We start from the raw sequence: 24,635 nt of genomic DNA, 5'->3' as shown, positions 1-24,635 counted from the left end.
AGTTAATGTTCTGCTCAGAAACATTCGTTTCACATCAGTTAGTCTGAGAGGTAATACATGAGGTACACACAATGCTGTGTCTGTGATACAGTTGCCTGAGGATAAATGACATACACAAAGTATGAACTTGCATTGTTATGAGTCATTATTATGCACCAGCTGGACCACGGAAAATAAACCATCACCTGTAATTAAGCTGTAAATGACTTCTGCAGAGATATTGCTTTCCTTGATGTACTGTTGTGATAAATGTTGCCTGATACCAAACACAACCTCAACACCTAACACCCCCCTAAACCCTAACACCACCATCACCACTCATCCTGCTTCACTTCAGGCCTTCAGGCTCCTCCAGACCTGAGTGTGTGAGCAGCTCCCCGTCCCAAAGTCCAAAAGCGGGGCAGAGGGGTGTTTTGAACCGGGCCCTTACGGTGTGAATGATTTTGGGTTTTTTGATGTCCACCAGCCCCAGGATGCCTGCTTCATAGTCGAGCAGGATGCCTATGCGGTCTGGTTTGCCCACCAGTGTCACGGGAGCTATTTTATTATTGGTCATGACAAACCACTTGCGCTGAGCGTATCCAAACACCCAGGAGGAGCTGTTGGTGCCAACACAGTCCTCTCTGGACATCCCGGCCTCAGCCACACCCAGACGAAACTCCTGAGACTTTTTGACTGTCACCTCCCAGTAGTGTCGGCCGCTGCTGATCTTCTCGTCGCCAAACACCACGGCCCAGTCTCGGAAACGTTCTGGGTTGTCCTGCACATGGCTGGGGTCCAGACCCAGCATGCGGTAGATGACGCCAGTATTTTTCTTGAAGAGGTCAAGACTGCTGTGAGCTGTTCGCTCATCAAGCCTGAACTGAAGATCTGCAGAGAATAACAAGAAGACAAAATGCTTTAGAAGTCTCATTGGTATCTTTGTTACCACCAAAGTCTGGACAGAAATGTACGGGAACACATCGGTCAAAACCTTTGAAGTAACTGTCAGTTTGTCAAGTTTTACTTGCCTTTTTCATTTGCACAAAACATACCAAGAGACATTGTTTAAAAGAAACACAGTCCATATTCTTGAATCTTATTTCGAGAAAACTGGACTCCTTATGTTACTAATGACCCAACACAGTCTGTGACCTGATTTGGAATTTCACTTCAATTGCCACTGCACATATCACATTTTAGGTCACACTGACAGCTGTAATAAGTGTGTATTTTTCAACACAGTATTTTGGGTAATTTGCCTGTTTGCATTTTTTGTTTTGTAATCTTGTTAGCACACTGATAATTATTATTTCAGATGAATACCGTATTATATAGAGAGGGACAAAGTGTCACAAATACAGTCTGTGCACAGCATCATAGGAAAGTCAGGAATCAGGACACATCCCTTTTCAAAAAAGCTGTTAATTAAAATATATTTTCAGATGAAAATCTAAACAACCAAACACTCATTGAGCCACCAGTGTGCATAAAAATCTTGTATTAGCTAGAGGCCACCAGAGGTAGGATTATGGCATTGTTTGCAAGTCACAAGTACATCTCAAGTCCCAAGTCCTAAACTTTGAGTTTTGAGTTGTTTTGAGAGTAATAATATATTAAATAAAATATAAATTTACAAAGATTCACGTTGCAGGGTTTTCTGGTTTTGTCAAAATCTAAAGTCATCAAATTTCATCAAGTGGCCTCTGGTTATTTTGGGTAAAGCCCCACCTGCTGGCGGCACAAAAGAGTTTGGTTTTAGTGGCGCTGAGTGACTTAGAAATTAATATAATTCTGGAATAATGCATGCTATAAAAAAATCCTCAATTGCTGCCGTTATTTTCCAGTGTTCTACAATTTTAAGGGCTGAACATTTGCTATAAAATGAAGTTGTTATTATACTTGGCCGCTAGCTTGTGATGCCAAGTGCAGCGAATGCGGGAAAACAGCAATGCGCATGCTCCAAACTGCCCATCTGCAAGTTCATTGGCTATTTGCCTGCTGACGTCATTTGCCGGTAGTTGACAGACGTTGGTAGCTGAACGATGAACGATGTAGATTAGTTTCTTCAGCACTCAGTTTAAAGTCTTTTTTTAAGAGAAATTTTAGATTTCATATCTCGTTGTCCATCAGCTGCGGGATATTATAATAAATCAAACCGCTGGTTAAAAAAAAAGGTATTTAACGTGGAGTAGTTGTCCGTGAAAAAATGGCTAACAGCTAGCTTGTGGGAGAAGACGCTTTTTTCCTGCCGTCCTGTTATCCGAAGGGGATGCTATCTGATGAAGAACAGACTTTAAGTACTTCATATCTGTCTGAAAGAATTACTAAACATGAAAGCAGCATGGCAGCGTGGTAAAATTGGACTTGCTAAACTGAGCAAAATGACAGCGCATACCAGCAGTAACTGGAACAGCAGACTGAGAACAGGCATGTGTGTCAGCCGGACTAACGTCATCATCTGTATGAAACTGTGTGGGACACATCTTGGCGCATTATGTAAAACTGTAATATTGCGCAATTTTCTAGTGCTGTATCTGTCTAAATAGGTTTATTTGCCCCACCCTGTCTTCCTGCCTAAAACCGCCACTATATCCACTCAGTTTTAGGGACAACACACACACACACACTTCAGACTACAATGCCAGCTGAGGAGCTGCTCAAAGAGATCTGACAAATGTATCCACCCGTGCAAACTTGCTTAATGTTTCCTCAACTTCCGTAGCTTTCATTTGCTTATTTATTTTGCCAACAAGACGTGCTAACAGTTGCTTTATTACTACGGCTGCAGCCCAGTCACTGAGTCTGTTGTTGCAGCAGCAGGGCAGGTTGTAAGAGGAGAAGTCTAGAACAATAACACACATAAATCATAAGCTGTCAGATGGGACTCTGACCTCTGATGAGCAGCTCAGAAGCTAACAACTCTGTGTTTTTAACGTTTACTAAACTTCACTCACTGTTCCCCGCTGGTGTGGCAGTATAGCATCTCCTGGCTTGCAGGCTGACAGCTCGCCTGTGTGTGGTGACCGACAGGGAGGTGATACTCCGTCCTGCCAGGCGACGACAGAGACGGGCTGCATTAGCGGCCATCGCCATGTTTTTCTCTGCTGCCGCTTACATGCTGTTTTTTTCAGGGTATGGAAATGTAGCAGCAGCGCACTCTGCCACCCCCTGCAGACCCGGAGGGGAACACCCAGACCCTCATGACCAATGAGACACATCAGCACCAAGGACAGCAGACAGCCTGTCAAAACTGTGATGTCTCAACATTTGCAGAGTTGCACTTCTCCGTAAGTACTCCTCTTAAACCCCCCTGACCCACAGCTAAACACTGTTCAACCCACACAACTGTATTTAAATTCCTAGTAGAGATGCCAAAGCTCCCAAAGATACTAAATAAATCTGACTGAATTTTGAGCACAGCAGTCTTAAAACAAATAGTAAATAAAAACTAAACATGGGGTCTTAAAAAAAGCATGGAGTTTAACTCAATGTAAACTTCAGGGCTGCAACAAAGGGTTATTAATCTGCTAATTGTTTTACTGACAATGGATTAATGCTTAGATTTATTAAACATCACAAAATGATGTAATTTGCTTGCCTATTTTGTCCTGCCAGCAATTCAATACCCATAAATATTCCATTTATAATCACAAAAAATAAAAGTAAAGCAGCAAATTCTCACAACTGAGCAGCTGAAGCCAGTTATTGTTTGGCATTTCTGCTCACAAAATTACCTAAAGCTATCGGCAGCATGGCATACAGTGGTTAACACTGTCACCTCACAGCAAGAGGGTTCTAGGTTCGAATCCGTGTGGAGTTTGCATGTTCTCCAGCATGAGACTTTTTTGGGTTCTTTGGCCTCCTCACAGTTTAAAGACATGCATGTTAGGTTAATCAGTGACTCTAAATTTCCTGTAGATGTGATTGTGAGTGTGTCTCTAAGCTTCAGGCCAGTGATAGTCTAATGACCTGTCCAGGGTGTACCCTGGCTTGCACCCAATGTCAGCTTGGATAGGCTCCAGCCCCTGCAGCACTGTACGTAAGTGGTTACAGATAATGGATGAATGAATGAATGAATGAATGACATAAAGCTGAAATAGAATGTACAGTGTAATACCATAGTATGATACAAACAATAAGATGATTTCAACAACCTTAAAGCTAAAGGGAAATAAAGAGGGAACACTTGGATGTTAAGGGGTTATATTGATCAGTTCTCTGGAATTCAAAAACTGCTTCTAAACTAGATCCATCTATTTTCAACCACTAATCTGAAGCCAGTTCGCGGGGGCACCAGACTGAGCGAAGTATTCCAGATGTCCCTCTCCCCAGCAACGCTTTCCAGCTCCTCCTGAGGGACCCCGAGGCGTTCCCAGGCCAGATGAGATATGTTATACCCACAACATGTTCTGGGTCTGCCCCAGGGCCTCCTACCAGTTCGACGTGCTGGGAAAACCTCTAACAGGTAGTGGCCAGGAGGCATCTGATCAGATGCCCGAACCACCTCAACTGACCTCTTTCAACATGAAGGAGCAGCGGCTTTACTCTTTACTCTGTCTGTAAGGCTGAGCCCCACCACCCCACAGAGGAAACTCAATTTGGCCGCTTATATCCACGACCTCATTCTTTCCATCATTACCCAGAGCTCATGACCATAGCTGAGGGTTGGGACGTAGATGGACCAGTAAAAGCGAAAGCTTTGCCTTCCTGCTAAGCTCCCTCTTCACCATGATAATCTAGCACAGCACCTGCATCATTGTAGACACAGTGGCAAACCGCCAATCCATCTCATGCTCCATTCTACTCCCACTCGTGAACAAGACCCTCAGATACTTGAACCCCCTTGCTTGGGGCAGTAATTCACTCCCAAACTAGAGGGGGGAGTCCACCATTTTCCAGCATAGAACCATGGCCTCAGACTTTGAGGTGCTGACACTCATCCTGGCTGCTTTACACTCGGCTGCAAACCGCCCCAGTGCATGCTGGAGGTCACGGTGTGATGAGTTCTAAAACTCAACTAATGAAACTCTTAAATAGAATAACAGTCTCACAGGTAACATTGTTATAATTTCCCCAGCATTTTGTACCTTCTGCCTTCATTATGGCGCAGGTAAACAGCTATGCAGCGAGCTAAACAGTAGTCAAGTATTAAAAACTAGTAAACATATACATTAAGTCCATAACAGTAAAAATAGAATACAGAGCAGTTATCCCAACAGTAGTTCAGCAGTCACTTATAATGTTGTACTGGCATCACATTAGCTTCAGACAGCTAGGTAAGTGTGGTAACTAGCTTAGTTAGTGATAAACTGATGAAGCAAAAATTTTGACTAAATCTCAAATCAACAACTGCATGACAGCTGTAATACAAATCAGTAACACTCTCATGAGAGCATGTGGGAAGTAGATAAAAATGCCCGTCAGTATTTGCTCGGACACTGATCTGATAAAATTGCCTGGGTTCAGACCTTAGGCAACTGACAAAATATTAAATGTAATAATGTCAGTTCAACTGCTATTGCACCCTGCGAGTAGTGGTTGCTACTAGCAACAGAACGTTCAACTGAAATCAACCTGTGGCAGCAGAATAACCAGATTGCATCCAAACCTTATTGGATATTTTTAGTAAATTATACTGACCTGCAAAATAAAGTTTAACATTTTATTTCCCAAAATACCGAAAGGATCTAAATGCTGTTTCAAAGCTATTCAAAAGTTATGTTTTGGTTCTTCATTTGTTCATTTAATAGAGCTAAAAGTAGTCAAAGTCAGAGATATTGAATTTAAAAAGTCTTCAATACTCTTGCCTGTTACATATCTGCGTGGAGTGGACAGATTCAAAGGTCTAGACCCAGGCAAGGAATGGTCACCATGTGGCAATATTTAACTGCAGAGTGTAATCTCCCCCCAGGTTGTTGAAAACTCCCACATTCACAGCAAAAAAATAATGACCTCAGAGTCACGCTGGCAGCTGCAAACTGAAAATCGCATAGAGGTAATGTTCGGCATTTGGCTGTAAACAAAAAGCAGTGGGGATCCATACTAAGTGCCAGCTTCAAATGAGAGGATTGTGGGTTAGGACAGCTGTTGAATACTTAAAACTCATGTTTGGATTTCATAACAAAAAGTATGGTTCTGCCTCTGCTTTATCATTACAACTGTTTGTTACTCTACAGCAGCAGTGGAGGACAGATAAAGATAATTTAGTTAAGTAAAATACAGAGCTTGATTAAATGACTTGGTTACAGTCGCATATCTAAAACCAGACAGCTCTGGGAAAAGTTTGCTCGGGCTTTATAAATATATCAAATTTAATACACATCCCTGCATTACTTATAGCTGTTTATGCTGGATCTGAGATAAGACTTGCTCCTGGGCACAGTGGTAACTGTAGGAGGACTTTTAATGTCACAGATAAGAATCTTTTTTTCATGCTGATGCATTTAAGATGGGTGATGCATCTTTCATGACACGCAATGAAATATTTCGTTATATTAACAAAGCTTGATTCAGCCTTGTTGCACAGCCGGCTCCATTTTTCACGCCAGTATCCAGCTGGGGACTAAATGTCATTGTTTATTCATGGTCCAATCTAAACATAGCACATATCATTATTTTGCTTTGCAGTGCCTGATGATGACTTTGTTTTGGAGCTTAGCTGTTAATACACCCTCACCTCTCTGCACTTCTGATAGATGTGTATGGCTCACAATCAAAGTCTGTATGGTGAAGTCACATGCAAATCTCCTTTTCTGTTTCATCAATACAATTCTGATTAAATAAGAACGTAAAGAAAGAAAGACAAGTCACGACTGTCATATAGACTAAAAAACAAATGAAACTATACTATACTGTACAACTTTGCTGCATGGTATATTATAAGGAAAGAAAAATATTAAATCATTTTTCTATTTTTTAAGCAAAGCCAAAAATTCTCTGCTTCCACCTTCTCAGATTTAAATATATCCTGATTTCATTTTTTAGTCCAAAACAGTAAAGTGATTATTTCACTTCATGGACCAAATTTTCTAGATTTTATTTAGATGTTTTATAGACCAAACAATTAATAATGAATAGAGAATATAATCAGACTAACTGATGATGCAGATAATTATCAGTGGCAGTCGCAGTATACATTACAAAATGAGATATAGTTTAATAACAAAATGGTAATTAGGGGTGTACAATTTATCAAAATTGCGAAAAGGCCAATTGTAATATCCAGATCGCAGGAGCTGCTATTTTTTTTAATAAAGGTAAAATGTGTCACAATAGACTGTTACAAATGAAGCATTGTGATACTGCAGAGATGCCCCGGCCTACGAATCATATTCCAGATATGAGGGTATGTGCTTGTGAGGTACAGACCCAAGCAAATAGTAAATATAGAATTATGTTTTGGTCTGACAGTGTGTTGAATTCTTGGTATCTGAGTTATATTTAATGTCTCTACAGTCTGCAGGAAGTGTTGCTCTGTCTCTGCCTCTTATAGTTGGCATATGTTGACACAGTCTGTTTACCATGAGATGCCAGATTTGTCTTGGTCCACCAGTCTCAGTGGCCAGGGCAGTGGGCACTCGGTTTGTGTTTGGTTAAAGGGGCATGCCACCAGTTTTACACATGAAGTTCAGTTTACTTGTCATGAGTGAGCATCAACATCTGAGGCTGGAAAATTAAGCCAATGCAGTAGGGCCGCCCCTTGAAAGTTGGGGATTCGAATCATCAGTCAGAGACCCCTCAGTGCTCTGCTGTGTACAGACAGCTGCAGACGTGATGCACCGTCACAGAGGAGGAGAAACTTTCCACTGTGAGGCTCCGAGATAATACTATCTTCTATCTTCTGTTTGGAAGTGGTGAATTGTTGAAAACCGCAGTTCCTCTAAAGGCCACTTGAGGCTGGCTTCAGAAGCCAGTCAATTCCCATAGACCCTCATGTTAACATGCCCAATTTACATCAGAAATAAACATGTTCACAGCCTGGTACAAAAAAACTGTTTTGGTCTGTAGCTAATCTCAACATTCATGACAACTCCATGGGGGATGAATTTTTATATAATTCACCTTTGTGCATTTTATTAAGGCTTGAAGTGAAATGCTGAACTCGATGCTTCAACAGGGTGTCTACAGGTCCTTAAAAAAATCTTACATTCAGATTCGATGGGTGTTAAATATTTTACATCACATTATCACGAAAATTTCTCCAGCCTGACAGACTCAATGACTGTTCACAATCACTGGACAGACCGAAGAATTGCAACAATAAATAGCATTTATGACTGCCATGAGATTTTGTTTTATTTTTACATTAAACTTAAACTCATCCAATTGTTGTCATTTTTCCTTACTGTTCATTTTGAACTGACATCAGTGTGTTTACTTGGAAAGAGTACTTACACATGTCTGTCACACACACACAAACACACTTATATAATGTGTTTTTCCATTGCAGGTTTGGTCTTAAAATTAGGTGGTATTAAAAAGGTCTTAAAAAGTCTTAAATTTAATTTGCCTGTATCTGTAGACACCCTGTTCAAAACAGCAGTCAAAAAACAAAACAATGGGTGACGTCACAGATTTCAGATTTTCAGATTAAAGAAATGCTGAATGAGAGATTGCATTGATTTACAGACAGGCTGCATCATCATGATTTAAGTTAAAACACTTTTGAGTTGCATGATGGGAAGGGCAGGACTCTTATTAACAGGAATAAAGAATAAAGTCAGGATATTTCTGCCTCTGCTGCTTCTATTTTGACTTTTCTATCTTAAATCCATCTCTTGTGAGGACCCCAACTTTATGGAAATGCAAAACTAAATTGTTGTTGGACCCCTTATTGCTGTTTTCTTCCTCTTGGTATCATCTGTTTAGATCTAAATATAGCGTTTGAGTTTATGCCTAGTGTTGTTTTTTCCTTTTCCTTTTCCTTGGCTACATTTGGGTTGTTTATTTCTCCATCTTTCTCCCTCTTATGAGAACATGTTGCAGAAGGATGCTGTCCAAACTGTCACCACAATAGATAATGGGAGTAAATCCAGCCACATGCTCTAAGCCCCTTCAAGAAACTCCCTCCCTCTCTCTGTTTTTACTCGGGCTGCGGTTTTGTGTAGTGAAGATGTGAAACTAACTCACAGGTGAACGGCAGCGCTTCAGTCCGGTCCACCCTCCTCTCCTCTTCCTCTCTCCTCTCATCTCCCGTCTACAGGCAGACACACACTCACGAGCTGAGGAAAAGCTCACGACTCACCACCGACCAGAATAACCAAGCGTCTGACTCCTAAACACGTTTTGTGATTCCTGAGTAGAGAAGATCTCCAGACTTGACCTGGTAATCTGCGGATTGAGAGGGACGTGCGTAAAGCGCCGCCACAGAGGAACTCTTAATAAATGAGCTGAAGTGTCAAAAGGATTTCTCTCTGTGTTTTCGGTCTCCGGGTTTCCTCTGGCTGGCGTGCAGGAATGATGCGTGCTTCACTGGACTCGAGCAGCCGATTCGCAGGCTGATGAAACACTTTGCCAATCCTTGTTCTTTGCGTTACTGCAACCCAGCGAGAAACCTGCACAACATCACTACATAGTGCAGCGGTGATGGACCTTCGTTTTGACATCTTGGTGATGCACGCTTGTCAGTCACCCTGCTTTTGTGAAATGCATCACTTCTGCGCACAATTCCTGCTCGTGTGACTTTTTCAAAGAGCGGCGGATGCTCAAAATGTTTCTCCATCTGTCTGCATGAGGGATGGCGACCAAACCGCGCCAAGTCCAACAGTGTTTATCTGCACGTTTGCACCTGTCCGGGTGGATAATGACAGTTTATGCCACAGGTGAATGAATATCGGCTCAGTTTCTCTTAACAGCGAGGGGGGTGTTTGAAGCTGTTCTCTGACTCTGGCATTCAGATCGAGCTTGTTGCACAGTGACAATGGATCTCAAAGTGGAAACCGAAGAAATGGACACAAATCAACCGCCGCCCATAGAAGTTTTTGCGCACAGCTCGACTCTGCACGGAATCTCGCACATTTTCACGTACGAGCGGGTCTGCATCAAACGCTGCCTGTGGGTCGTGTTTTTCTTGGGTTCTCTGACCTTCTTGCTGTACGTGTGCGTGGACAGGATCCACTTCTACCTCGAGTACCCGCACGTCACCAAACTGGATGAGGTCGCGACCCCGATCATGACGTTCCCCGCGGTCACCTTCTGCAACCTGAACGCGTTCCGCTTCAGCCGGGTGACGCGCAATGACCTGTACCACGCAGGGGAGCTGCTGGCCCTGCTCAACCAGAGGTAACCAGTTTAACCAGTTTAAAAAAGTGCAAAATGAAGCCCATAATTCAGTGCTGCTTCTGCATGTGGTTATTTATTTATTTATTGTTTATCATCAATACTTTATATTCCCTTTTAATATGGAAGAGTATCCACTTAGAAACTTGCCACCCATTCCCCTGTCATTATAAATACATAAACTATTTTCATATTGCAAATGTCAGTGGGGGCGGCACGGTGGTGTGGTGGTTAGCACTCTCGCCTCACAGCAAGAGGGTTGCCGGTTCGATCCCGGGCGTGGGAGCCCTTCTGTGTGGAGTTTGCATGTTCTCCCCGTGTCAGCGTGGGTTCTCTCCGGGCACTCCGGCTTCCTCCCACAGTCCAAAGACATGCAGATTGGGGACTAGGTTAATTGGTAACTCTAAATTGTCCGTAGGTGTGAATGTGAGCGTGAATGGTTGTTTGTCTCTATGTGTCAGCCCTGCGATAGTCTGGCGACCTGTCCAGGGTGTACCCTGCCTCCCCGCGACCCTCAAGAGGATGAAGCGGTTAGAAGATGAATGAATGAATGAATGAAATGTCAGTGGTGGAATGTTACTAACTATATTTACTCAAGTGCTGCACCCAAGTATAAACTTGAGGTACTGCATGTACAGTACTTGAGTATTTCCATTTTATACCACTTTATACTTTTACTCCACCACAATTCAGAGGCAGATATTGACCCACTATCAGATTGATTTGACAGCTATAGTTACTAGATACTGTGCATATTAAGATCCAGACACAAAACCTCCAGTATTTATGTAAAATAATGATACAAAATTGTTAAAGTAGCTCCATTTCAGCCATCACAGGGGCCATTTTTTGCATTTTAAACATTTAATTTGACTGATAATAACACACATTTTAACAATATCCTTAATGCAGGACATTTAATCGTAATGAATTATTTTTATAGTGCTGCATTTCTACTTTTACTTAAGTTAATGATCAGAGTACTTCATCCACTACTGGTAATTGTGTCCCACTCATCCAGCAAGCTCTAATAGTTTCTACCTTGTTGAGTCATTCAGTGCTTGGAGAGCAGGCTTGTCAAGCTTGAATTAAGTGAGGCATCATAATCAGAGAACGGCAGCCGTCTTGTTGGTGCAGCTGAGGGCTCTGGATACTGGGGCTGGCAACAGCATGTAGTGTATGCACAGGAGGAAAAGATGCAGAAAGACTGCTTCCTTTGATTACAAGTGAAATGGCAGATGCTTTGGGTGTCTTTGTCGGTTATGCGTTTAAATCCTCATGTAACTGTCGCTTCAGCAGGGCTGCTGAAAAACTCCACTGCTGCACATTTAATCCACTTTGCTTCTGAGCTGTTACAGATTTTACTTCTCTGGACTGGTAGTTGATTTAGATGATGCACAGGGCTGTCAGAGAGGCCGAGGTGAATGAAGAAGGACCTCCCAGAGAGAAACTGACTATTCCTGGTTTGAAAGTTGTTTGATAAACATGTTGCTCTACCTGTGGTGTAGTAATATTGTTCCAAATGTCAGCAGAGGCAGCGTTAATGAAACAAATCAGCAAAATGTTGTCATTTGCCACTAAGCATGGGACGCTGTGAAAATTTCATGTCACGATTATCCTAGCCAGAATAGTTATAATTCAAAATATTATCCTGATAGTCATCAACCACCATACTTTAAACTCTTAAAATGGCACCAAAACACCAAAATCACTGTACCTCACATTTTAGCAAAAGAAAATAAATCTTGCATCACAGACTTTTTTTAGTATTTATTTAGTATATAACTATTTGAAATGGCATCATATTTTTCAATATGAAAAATGTCAATTCTTGATTAAGATCTTTTGCGTTTTTCAAGGTTGGTGCATATGCAGCTTGTTATTGCAGAGTACTGATACCCAGCTTATGGCCAAATTTGGCCCCTGATAGAGTGGTGGGTGGCCCCCATAACCATTTTCTAAATCACAGTGAGAAGAAATTGTTGTAATTATTATTTTTGACAGATATTGCGATATGAGTCACGATTTTATTGGGAGTGGTTAGTTTTGCATTACATCTTCACTAAAAAATATAAAAATGATGATGATGGGATTTTTGCTGGGGTCTGAATCAAACAAGCATGCTTCCTTATGTCTGGAATATGATTTGTAGGCCTGGGCAGCTCTGTAGCACCACAATGCTTCATTTATATGGTCTGTTGTGACACATTGTACCTTTATCAAAAAAACTGCAGCTACTGCGAGTTTGATATTGCACTTTGCCGTAGCCTATTACGACTTTGATGATATATCAATTAATTGTGTATCCCTACTACTAACGCCATTAAAAAATATCAAAATAGAGCTTGTTTCTTAAAAAAGTGCCAGAGGAGGATCCCCTGAACTCTCTAACAGAGGTCTGGGCTAAGCCCCAAATGTTCTCAAATCCTAGAAATGCCCCTGTATACAAATGCAGGCTGCTACTGCTCCCGGCCTCCTGTCATTTTGCAAAAGTGACCCTCAGGCATTGCAAGCTGAGGATCCCTGTTGCAGAGTCTCTTTTTGTTGTTGGTTGCCCAGCAGTCTCTTCAGATGCTACTTGACACAATATTCACTATTGTCTCAACAATGGAACTTAATCACAATGAACGTGTTGAGAGCAGGGGGTCTGCAGGTTCATAAAAAGTCTTAAAATGTCTATTTAACTTTCCAGATAATAAACCTTAGAAGTCATTAAATATTCTTAAAATTGAATGTCTGAGACGATATTTGCTACAAACATTTTATCTAATTTCCTTCCTCCATATTTTAATTTCTCTTTGTCAGAATGAGTGAAGCACTTCTGTGTGAAAGTCCACATTATTGGTGTTACAAGTATTTAAATCTACCACTGAACCTAACACCTGTTGGCAAAGTGTAGATTAACTTAACTCACTCTAATAACTATTATATTATTATAACTATTCCTGCATAAAACCTACCTCTGTGCAGGACCACATATATACTACTTACCTATATATTTAACCTTCAGTGCTTGAATAACAAAAAGGTGATTTGTCCAAAAGTGAGGCATACATTTTGTCAAAGAATTGTCTTGAAAAGGTCGTAGAAAGCATTACATTTAAGTGTCTGATACCTGTAGACACGTTGTGAGTGTTTTTTTTTTTTTTAAATCGAGAGCCGCGATGAAATCATATATCGTCCCATCCCTATTTACCACATTTGATGACCAGCGCCTATCATCTGAGTGATCAAAAACTCGCCTCAGATGATGTGGACGTCTGACAGGCTGTCAGTTACAGAGATCAAGGACAGGGCTCAGCAGCATACAGTGCTGAAGGCCCCTGGTGGCTTTGCTTTTATGAGGATATACAGCCAACTTCTATACTAAATCTTTAATGAAGATCCCAGAATGAACACTAAAATTAGCATTTTTTTTTTCTGTGACGCTGGTGTGACTGATGATCAACACTTGCCATCTGGATTTTTTTTTTCTTTCTTTCTTTTTTTTTAGGAATACATCTCCTAATCTCACATTTCCAGGCAGTGGTTCACAAGGAAGACTTTTCAAAGTTGGAGACCAAAGCTTAAACGGGGCTGAGTTTCCTTCTCCATGTACTCATCTCAACTCTTACACTCTGAAGTAGGTTTAGTGCTCATTATCCTGCCTCCCTTGGCAAGGTAGAGAGGCGATGCAACGGCACACTTAGCTGTTATACCCCCGGCCAGAAATGAAAGTGCTTGTGGCATGAATCCATTTAAAAACCGTTCTCCGCCCACTTCCCATGTTTGGAGTCACTGGTCTGGGAAATGTCTTGTGGCATGATATTTAAGCTGCACACATCCTGAAGTGTCAGCCCTCGCTGATTCTGTCGGCTCGTTCTTTGGGGATTTTATCTCATAAGTGCCTTCTTGGCAGGTTTGTCCACTACACAAACAGTAGGGAGCGACTGCCTCTCTTCAATTAAGTTCTCTTTCAATCAAACAAAAACACTCCCCGCCTCTGCTATAATGGAGCTCAGTCTGATCTTAATGTCACAAAAATAATCTATGAACTTATTTCTGAACCTGAATGAGGCTTGTTATTATTGATTTAATGTTTGAAATGTTTCACTTACAGTGTTAAATGTCCCTTTGCCCTCATGAAAAACAAAAGGATTACTGCATTTACTTACAGATTTTACAGGAAATGTAGTAGCGATGCTGTAATTATGCATCATACATTAAAAGCCCTTGTATAAGTAAAAGTGAAAGTCATTTTTATTCATGTGGTGCATGAAAACACATGGGGTGCAGTAATAGTATGTCACACAAAAGATCAATAAAGGACTATATTCATACAGGAGTAGCTACGTTCATGTGAGAAAATTTCATTTGAGGCAGTGCTCTGAAAAAAAGAACCTTCACACAGTCTGCTCTTTGGTGAGTCCATTAAAATGGTGACATTTTTAATAATAGCACAGCGGGAGATCACAGCGAGGGTAGAGGCTGGGTGCATTTACAGCTATTCTGCTCTCTTTTGATATGAGGCAACGTGGTCAGATTTCTGCGAGCACCATTAAATGAAAGGAAATTTCCCAGTGCCACCGATAATGCCGGGTGTGATGTGGGTTGTCTGGCTCGCTACTCAGTTACTCGCCTTTTATTCTTAATGTAGTTTTTTTTTTTTTTTTTTTTTTTTTTTTTAAAGGACTTTAGCTGGTGATGCAGACAAAATGAAATATTACAGAAGTGTAACAGAATACCAAGCTATCAATAATGTGGTGATGTCGAGGGCTTGGCTGTTACCACACAAGAAAACCTTTGAGAATGTATCAGTAGTGATAGACATATGATGAAACATGAGGGCACGCTCGTTGCTGCTTTCACTGAACAATCTAATACACTGAAAACATTATATCATTTCACAATAATACAGTCTTTACTGTAAGACAAGGGAAAGGCCACCTTAACATCTCAATATTATATCATATTTACATGTATATTAAATATGCACAACAGATATAAAAAACAAACCTTCCAGTTGCTTGTAAAGACTCTCTAATAGACAAACACAACATACACCCATGCTAGCTCTGCTAACATGCTGATGTTTAGCAGGTGTAATCAGAGATCAGAAAGGATACCGCTTACTTTCATGGAGAAATGAAGGGAACTGGGGCCCGTTTATCCGATGAAAGATGCTCAGTACCATATGAAGCCAAAAAAGCTCGGCCCCTGCAGTATGAAATTACCCAGATCTTCCACACCGTGGGGCCTGTAGCACAAACACATTAGAGACTGACGGTGAATGAGTGGCTAACTTCTGGTTTAGCTCGGCACTAAGTTGAATCGGGATAAAATGATTTAATGGTGCGGCTCTTCCAGACTTTCATAATGTTAGCAGACCTAAAGGATCATATCCCAATCTTAAAATGAGTCATTTTGCAGGGCTTGTGATGCTCAAAAATAAAGTATCTGCTGATTTACTCCTACACAATGTAAGTCAATGGGAAAAAGTTATTTTGGGCCCCGTGGCATCACATAATGGACCTGGAGGTTGGTTGTTCTTGCGGGCTTGGTGTAATCAGAGACCAGTCAGAAAGGAGACAGCTCACTTTAGAGGCATTTCCTGTGACTTTGTCATGTGGGTTTCGCCCCTGCCCTGCACCTTTAGCAGGCTTGCGGCATGTTCTGCGTCTACCTCAGTCACATATCTTTTGAACATTCTGATACTGGAATGGCATTTTCCAGACAAATCCGTAGAAAGTTAACTTTGTTTGTGACCTGCCTCTGTCTCAGCAACACACTCTTGTGAGATCTGGCAACAACTGATAAGATCTTGTACTCTACTGATATCAGATGTTAAGCTTGCAGATGAAAACGAGTGGCAAATGAGGAGCAAACATTCAATTTGTACTGTATATAGTGTTGTATTGAATACGCTTTCATCCATCCACACGACCTTCACAATGCTTCATGATGAGGTGGGGGGATGTGGGAGAGAGACGACTGCACTCACTTAGCAGCTTGTAATGCTTCATCTTTTGTCATAGAGTATCTTTGGTTTGATAAAGATAAAACACAACAATGAGTGGTCAGCTCACTCAGTGTTAAAATCCATGGTGCAGGCAGGCAGTACACTAATGTTTACCACCAATCTCAATTTAGGGTGCTAGCATGCTAACACTTGCTAATCAACGTAAAGCAGCTGTAGTCTATTTTTTTTTTTTTTTTTAATCATAGCAATTTATCAAATAACAACTTGAAAATAATGTGACAATGTGAAGCGGGTGAAATGAACCTACAGATAATTATCACCTGAATCAGCAGCTCCCCTCAGCTTTACGGAGCTTTATAGTGAGTTTCAGCACATTGTTGAGCTGTTTTGCTGCATCTTCACTGTTTTCATTCCTGTTAGTGCCCGCATTTCCACCAGTTATGAGTGAAACCATCGTAATCAAGGATGTATAACCAATGGAGGGCGTTGCACAATGCACAATGGATATCAACAGTAGAAGCAAAATTACAGTGACTACCTGCAAACTTTGTTCCGTTACTACAGATGAAAAACAAGCATGGACGAACTATAGAGACCACTGCACGCCCTTTTTTCTGACTATTTCGTACTCCATCTTCTCTTTCCAACCTGTAGAATATGACACGCCCACTTATGTCATCACAGTTGGCACTTCAGGTCAAGACAAACCTGCTGTATAGTTTGGTTCCACCTGAGAATCCAATTTTCAGGTTCTGAACCAATTTATTTTTGGTTGAAATTCTCTAAAAATTAGGTGCGGGAGCTGAAACAGAACCAGTTCTCTGTTGGTGGAAAAGGGTTTATAGCGTTATTTTCAGAAGGAAAAAAAAAACCCTATCAAAACCTGCTGTACACTACCTTCTCAGCACCAAACAGCAGACAGACACAGTTAGTGACTAGCTGGTGAACATAATTGAGCATTAAGCAGTTAAAGAGCCAGATATTTCCTTCAGGATATTTCTCTCAGGAAATATATGAGACCAGAAACAGAGCTAAGAGAGAGTGCATACTGGACTTGTATTCACTAGGTGGCCGGAAACACGACTCCAAATGAATGTTAATATTGCTCTGTAACCGGTGGATGTGTAATTAAGTACTCGTTTGCTAACAAATTTACCATGTCAACTTAAAAAGTGATGATATATTATTATTGCAGATCCAAGCACAAAGTACAGCAGAGACTAATGACTACGTCATTAGTTTGTCAGGTATTTGGTCATTAAATAAAGTATTGGACAGTCAAGAGGATGAAAGGAAGGAATTCTGGGGATCACCAAAATAATTACAATTCATTTTGAAGGGGACATAGGTGTCTTTACCAAATTTCAAGACAAATCTTCCAATAAATATCAAGACAATTAAGACCATAAATATCAACCTCATGGTGGGGCTAGAGGAAAAGTCTAAGCATCATGAGAGTAATTAGAGACGTAATCGAGGAAACAAATGATGTTGAGTTATTTCTCAGAATAAGTGAAAACTTTAACCTGCTGGTGTCATTAGATGAGAAGCCAAGAAATCACCAAAGTTTCTAGGATTTGACATCTGGGTACCATTAATGTCTTTACCAAATTTCATGTCAATCTGTCACATAGTTGTTGAGATATGTCTGTCTGGAACAAAGTGGTAGACTGATACACCAACATTAAAGTCCTTAGACCCATGGTAAAAAATCTATAATGATACACAGAAAACAAACAAACATGATCAAGGACTTCTAATACGGGATTTATACCTTTGTGTCGCATTGATACCATACTTACGGCAAAGGCTCTGCGTCGACGTAGAGCACATATGCACCTCCCCAGAAATGGAACTATACGTTGCAGCGATATAGACATCATGTCTATTTTTGTAAACCAAAACCATTTCCTCTAGTAGAAACGAAGCTTTAATTTGCTTTAATTTCACAGATAAGAAACACTACATTGTGAAGACCGTAAAGCCTCCACAAAAATAACATTATAGGTCCTCTGTGTGATTTATCCTTTGGGGATTTGTACTTTATACTCGTCACTCGGCTAATTTATACAATGTAAAATGCCATAGGCTTGTGCTAATAACATTAGCATGTTGTATTTGTGGGGAAAATTTGTCCAGATAAAGACAAGCGCTTTGTCTGTGAATGCTGCGAGTTATAGTGAAGCTGATTTGTGTACCTGTGTTATAAACTGTCTCTGTTAAACCATTTTTAATCAACTAAACTTTACAGCACTTCACAGAAACCCTGACACCAAAAAGTGTTTTGGAAGTGTAACTGCAGAGTGACACAGACACACCACTGCCCAAGTATAAATACATGCATACATGTTCTTATTTAGTTTTATGTGGGACTTTCATCAAAGTATAACATACACCATATACCTTGATTCATGGAAATGTATCATGTATTAAAGAAATTGACAAAAATAATGAGCAGAGATTCTTGTAATGAGTGAATTCACTCCAAGTCCAAAGAAACACGATTCCCTTAAAAAAAAAAAAAGACTGTGTCTTCTTGCCATACCTTTAATATTTTAGTCAGATTGGCCTCTAAGTTGCAATACTCGCATGAAAGTTAAATGTCATGGCCAAAACAATAAAATCAACATAAACACAAACACATTTTTCTCAGCGTCTGAATCCAGATGAGTGAGACTGGAGTTGAAGTGTAGCCTGAAGCTGCTGCATTGACAGTAAATGGACGACTAGCTTTATGGGCCTGTACAGGTCTTGTCTCTGAACTTTATTATGTACTGTACAATAAAGCGTTACACTCTGGTAGTGCCATCAGTTCAGAGCTGGAAAATGCCACCTAAAACCCATCTCGTACATTTTTACTGTCTGTTTTCTGTCTCTTGTGATTCATTCTGGACTGTATTATTTTTAGCTATGGTTGAGAGGAGTGAGGGTTCACAGATAAAGACTCATAAACCTTCCTGAAGTGTGCAAAAAAATGTTCCAAGGCTGAGATTCACTTTATATGAAGTCTACTTTATCATAAGGCAGCGATTATTCACTGTGAAGACGTCCTGCTCAAGGAAATTCATCCATCCATACCAGCCTACGGGACATAAAATTTGAACTTGAAAAGTATGAAATATTTCTTTGACCTCTCTGTCTGTCTGTCTGTCTGTCTGTCTGTTTGCCCAGGTATGAGATCAGGGACATACATCTTGTGGAGGAGAGCGTCCTGGAGAGCCTGAAGGTTAAAGCTGATTTCCATAACTTCAAGCCACGACCCTTCAACATGCGGGAATTCTACGACCGCACCGGACACGACATAAATGACATGCTGCTCGCCTGCCACTTTCATGGAACCGAGTGCAGAGCGGAGGACTTCAAAGTGGTGAGTTGTCTCCTGTGAAAATTTTATCCGATCACGATTAAAGGATAAGTCTGGTGATTGTCAACAAATCCTGTTTAAGACCAAAACCAACAGTGACTTAATCTGTGTAGTCAAAGTCTGATATAGAATATTCCTCTTATTCCCATTAAAGTCAAACTAACTTCAGACTTTATGTGAAAGGAAATATAAACTCAAATGACACTGCAGCTCCGGCTGGGCAATATATCAACATCGTATCAATGTCGTAATATGAGATTATATATCCTCTTATTTTTTGGGTGACGTAATACGGTGAATGTTTTCTATTTCTGGTTTTAAAAGCTGCATTACAGTAAAGTGATGTAATTTCCTGAACTCACTAGCAGGACCACGGCAGCAGCACAACCACGTCACGCGTTCCAGGCGTAGCTGTGATACGAGAAAACCTGCAAGACAGTGGAGCACAAAGTCTCCGGAGAAGAAGCCGAGTTAGTGACATGCAGTAAAGCCGAGTTAGTGATGTGCAGTAACAGGACGTGAATGTTAGCAGATGAAGAAGAACCAGCTTTTCAGAAACTAAACTTGACAGGGGAGGGGCTTGGTGTATCATAGCAGACTAGGCCCAACAGTCCAAAAAAAAAAAAAGCGATTTAGTTTATTATCATGTATAACAAAGAAAAGCTTCAAATTCTGACAAATGTAGAAGCATGAAACCAGCGAATGTTTGGCTTTTTGCATTAAAAAAAACTAAAACGAGTATTTGTTCATCAAAACAATTGCCTTGATTGATTAACTGATTGATTGACTAATCGTTGCAGCTCTGATGTTAGCACTGATTCCCACCAGATGTTCTCTACATAACCCCATGATGTAAATCACAACACCAAGCAATGAATTGACTCATGAGGTAAAGTTGGGAGTGTTAAAATGACAGACATGACTAAGAAAAGGTTAATGATAGTGGTCCAAATCTAATGACGAAAATAGTCCTCATCAAAAGCACAATTTAATCCTGTTTGAGTAATGTTTTCTAAAAATAACACTGCCCAGATATTTTAGGATTTTTCTGAAAACATATTTTTATGACCTGTTTTTAAAGATTTATATCTTCAGCAGGACAAATCAGTTTGGAAGAGTGCAGACGACACATACTGTATAAATCATAGGGTTATCTATTTATAGTGGGTTGAAGAATGACAACCCCCCCCCCCCCCCCAGCAAAGAAAGAGCAAACCTCTGAGTGAACTGAACAGAAAGACATGTAGTTTTCTAACCTGGTGATACCTGCTGTGTTTTTGTCTGTGGACACCGCTGGTTTCAATCGAAACCCTCTCTGGTGTAAATATGTCACAGTACGTGTTGTTGTGTGAACATGTATGTCTTTTATTCCCCACACGTTTACGAAACAAAATCAGTGGTGCACTTCTGTGATTCAGTTAGTTTAGTTTATGATAATAACGTTGGGGTGTGTTGATGGCAGTCTGCGTATAAAATGTGTTTTTTGAATCTGTGTCAACAAGTCCTTGTTAAAATTTATGATCAAACATTGTTTTGAGCTCTTTATTTATTTATTTAACTAATCCCCACAGCTCTGAGTAAATGTTTACATCTCCCTTTTCATCTTTTAATTATAATTTTGTACTTTAAAACAAGGGAGAGGCGGCATTGTGCAGCTATGTCCTTTTGAAATTAAACCTTGTGTAAAAAAAGATGCAAAATAATGTAGTGGAGCTGGTCAAAGGAATGTGTTTGAACGGTCCACTGGTGGTATATATATGTGTGTGAGTGACTGATGCCCATGTAAGTTTTCCCTGCAGCAGAAAGTAGGGGCTGTAATGTCTCTGCCATAAACGCCTGCTGTTGCTGCTGGCGCACCCAGAGACTGTTGCCAACGGTCACTGGCATCAGACGTGGTTTTTAATTTGGAGCTGAACATTGATCATTCCACACAGCAGCCGCGCTGAATAGATTAGATTAAGTTTAATGGTAGTTTTTCTTTCCCCAGGAAGATTCCTGTTTATCTTCAGTAGACATCTGCGGCTGTAGATCCTCTTATACATATTATAGCACAAAATGGTCCTTACCTTGATTTAACCAGCAGAGTTGACTAAGAACAGGCTGGCCTCGGAGATTTATTTTTTGGGGGGGGGAACATTAATACACGCATTCATCCACAGTGACACCAAAGAGGGGCTCTACATGCTGCCACTTACTGGAGCAGCTGCACTGAAGTAGCTTTGAAGTGATATTTTTGCTCATGGGCAATTTTACTATTTTTCTCACTAACCCAGTGAAAAGAAAACCACTGGAAGCCTTTTTTATGTCTCTGTATGCAGTTTGAAGTAGTGATATTAGTCTGGATCACCTCAATTATTAGATGTTTCTGCTAGTAAGTACCAACTCTGATGTGTTTTGATTTCTTTGCAACGGCTTCTCTTTAAATTTAGAATTCAATTCGGGGCTCTTTCTTTCTTTTTTTTTATTAGAGCTCTACACAGTCAGACAAGACCCAATTGCTAGAATAAATGTTTGCACTGTACATCCCTGCAAACCATGGATATGTACATTTGTATGCGTCTAATGTAGCGGTTATGTTAAAACTTAACATTTCTTTATGTTTCAATTTTCATTTTTTTTTTGTTTTGACAATGCTATGTTTAATGTATGGTTAAAAGGTACCCGCTTTTGTCTTTAACATTGGTTTGCTGCTCTCTGAAGCTTGGCGGCAATCTTGCCAAAGTGTCTTGCCATCCACCATCCCTTCCTCCTCCTTATGGGACACTCAGCTCATGTATACATGACACATACAAATGTGACACATCCGTGGTTTTCAGAAACATACAATGCCAATATTTTATTCTGCCTACTGGACTGTCAGAGGTGGCCCCACTGTTGCAGCCCAGGCGAAAAATTTATGTAAATGCATTTTAAAATAAAGAACAAAACACTAGACAAAGTCACACACCAGAGGGGACATGCTTTCTGTGGAGCTGTACCCACCCATCAAGCTCCTTTTTGCTTGATTTAACACAAGCTACCCCTCATCTGCTCTGCCTGGTAAAGGCTGATTAATGTTTGTAGCCTACGCAAGTGGCCTACGCAGTTGTGAGCATTTGTACTATGATTGATCTGTGCAGTGGTGTGTTTAGGTCGCCAAATTACACAGCCAAAACCCTAGTTAGAGGTGGAGCTTCTCTGCCACTGTGTTGTGTTTCTGTGAAGGACAATAAAGTATGATTCATTCAACAAACACCTAAAATACAAAATGGAAATGTATCATGTATATATCACAAAATTAGGGATAACTTGAAACAAAATACAAACCTCAGCTGCATTATAACTTGCAAGGTTTAGAGACAAAATGCTTGTCTTTTGCTTAAGATGTTTTCTCCACAAATATAACATGCTAAAGGTATTAGCATAAGCCTACAACATTTCCCATTGCATAAATTAGCCTAGCAGCTAACAGACTTTTCTTTTAATCATAAAAAGCCAGGATAAATCACACACAAGACTTCAAATGCTATTTTGTGGGATCTTTATTATCTTCGCAATTTACTGTTTCTTATCTGTGATAAGACAAAAAAGCGCACTCAGAGCACACTCTGGCACAATCTGGACCGTTCATAAATTCGGAGTGCTGTCGGTGCTCTCACTCTCACAGCAGCAGAGCTTCGAGTGGAGTGAATGTGTGACTAACTTAACCGTTCGTTAATTCACATAGAAATATAACACCAGTTTCTTTGACCAACAAGGCTCTCATTTTAGTGTCGAACATCAGACTGAATTTATGAACGCATCATGTCAGGTCCCTAACTCTCCGGTACCACAAGTGTTCCTTGGAAACTAATGCGCTAAAAAGTTAGTGTTACAGAGAAATCCAATATTCCTCTTAATACCTCCTCTATTTCTGATTAGGTGATAACCTTTAATACGCATAACGTTATTCATCCCTTCAACAGTAAATACTCCTTCTCTAACCTGATGTGAAGTGTGCGCAGCTCATGCAACTATTTTCAATAATCACCTCCGTCCAGTCCTTTCGTCTTATCGCATTTAACCAGTTTTGAGCCATGACTCCTTCTTCTACCAAAAACACAACATTTTATGACTCCTATGTAGCCTACAGCCCTGTGGTGGAGAGTCAGGTTTTGCCTCCAGGGTCTATAGGCTACAGATAACATGCGAGCGAACTGAAGTTACATTGTTAACTGCCATAGATCGTTGGTGTAGTTTGTCCACTTAGGATGGAGACGTGTATTTCTCCAACGAAGTGACAGGACACAGTGAGTTCCCTGGCTGCTCAAACATAAAATCCTTGGAGGCTGTTTTTGTTTCTTTAGCAGCATCTTTATGGTTTTTTATACCTTCATTGAATGACAGTGTTGCGTAACGCTGACTGTTCTCATCCTGGCAGATAATAAATGATTTGCGCTTCAGTTGGCGGTTGCCCTCTTTTGCTCTGCGTCCCATATGACAATAGGTGACTAACTGGCACAGTAAGGCTGAAATTGCAATGCAGTCACAGCTGTGTGTTTATGGAGTATTTTATGACAGCTTCAAACAGCCAATCGTAATCAAAGAGTGAAACCGTTTACAAAATAAAATTAATGACGGCTGAACTCCATTTAGCTGCCTCAGTTTTCAGAGTCCTGGTATTGTGCACGCTGGCTCACCGACTGGGAGCGCAGCCATGGTTAATGAGTTGTTCCCACTAAAGCAAGTCAAAATATCTGCTGTCTAATAACACTACGTTGGCCAAGACCACCTTCAAACCCACCCACCAGAAACGCAACAAGGCCTTTAATGAGTTTGCGATCTTCAGAATAAGAAGAGAAAACACAACAGTCCCTTGCACTGAGAGGTGAAGATTGTGGCTCTGTGACACTTTAATGATGCAGTAGTTGTTGGCTGAGCAGAGTGCCCTTCTCCGAAACCCAAACATTGCATCATGACTTTTCCCCGATAGGATTCAACACAGCCTTCTGGTTTTGAGCACATGCTCCCAAACATTTGGTTACTGCTGCCTCAATAATTCATCTCCGCAGTGGAATATGAAATGCACACATA

The 24,635-nt window shown here is 40.7% G+C and overlaps 2 protein-coding genes across 2 annotated transcripts; one reads left to right on the top strand and one right to left on the bottom strand.

Annotated features, from left to right (window-relative positions):
* Positions 1–6: 6 nt before the first annotated feature.
* spryd4 (SPRY domain containing 4) lies at positions 7–3,104 on the bottom strand. The gene is made up of 2 exons (XM_049580260.1): positions 2,937–3,104; positions 7–870 (listed from the first exon to the last, which is right to left on the bottom strand). The coding sequence occupies exons 1-2, from the start codon at positions 3,073–3,075 to the stop codon at positions 329–331; spliced, it is 681 nt and encodes a 226-aa protein (XP_049436217.1). The 5' UTR covers positions 3,076–3,104; the 3' UTR covers positions 7–328.
* Positions 3,105–9,126: 6,022 nt separating this feature from the next.
* Positions 9,127–19,604, top strand: LOC125891601 (acid-sensing ion channel 1-like). The gene is made up of 2 exons (XM_049580981.1): positions 9,127–10,263; positions 19,391–19,604. Exons 1-2 carry the CDS (start codon positions 9,902–9,904, stop codon positions 19,602–19,604), a joined length of 576 nt encoding a protein of 191 aa, XP_049436938.1. The 5' UTR covers positions 9,127–9,901.
* Positions 19,605–24,635: the final 5,031 nt, after the last annotated feature.

The sequence above is a fragment of the Epinephelus fuscoguttatus genome, linkage group LG7 (genome assembly GCF_011397635.1).
Source record: "Epinephelus fuscoguttatus linkage group LG7, E.fuscoguttatus.final_Chr_v1".
Lineage (NCBI taxonomy): Eukaryota > Metazoa > Chordata > Actinopteri > Perciformes > Serranidae > Epinephelus > Epinephelus fuscoguttatus.
This window is presented reverse-complemented; position numbering and strand designations above follow the sequence as displayed.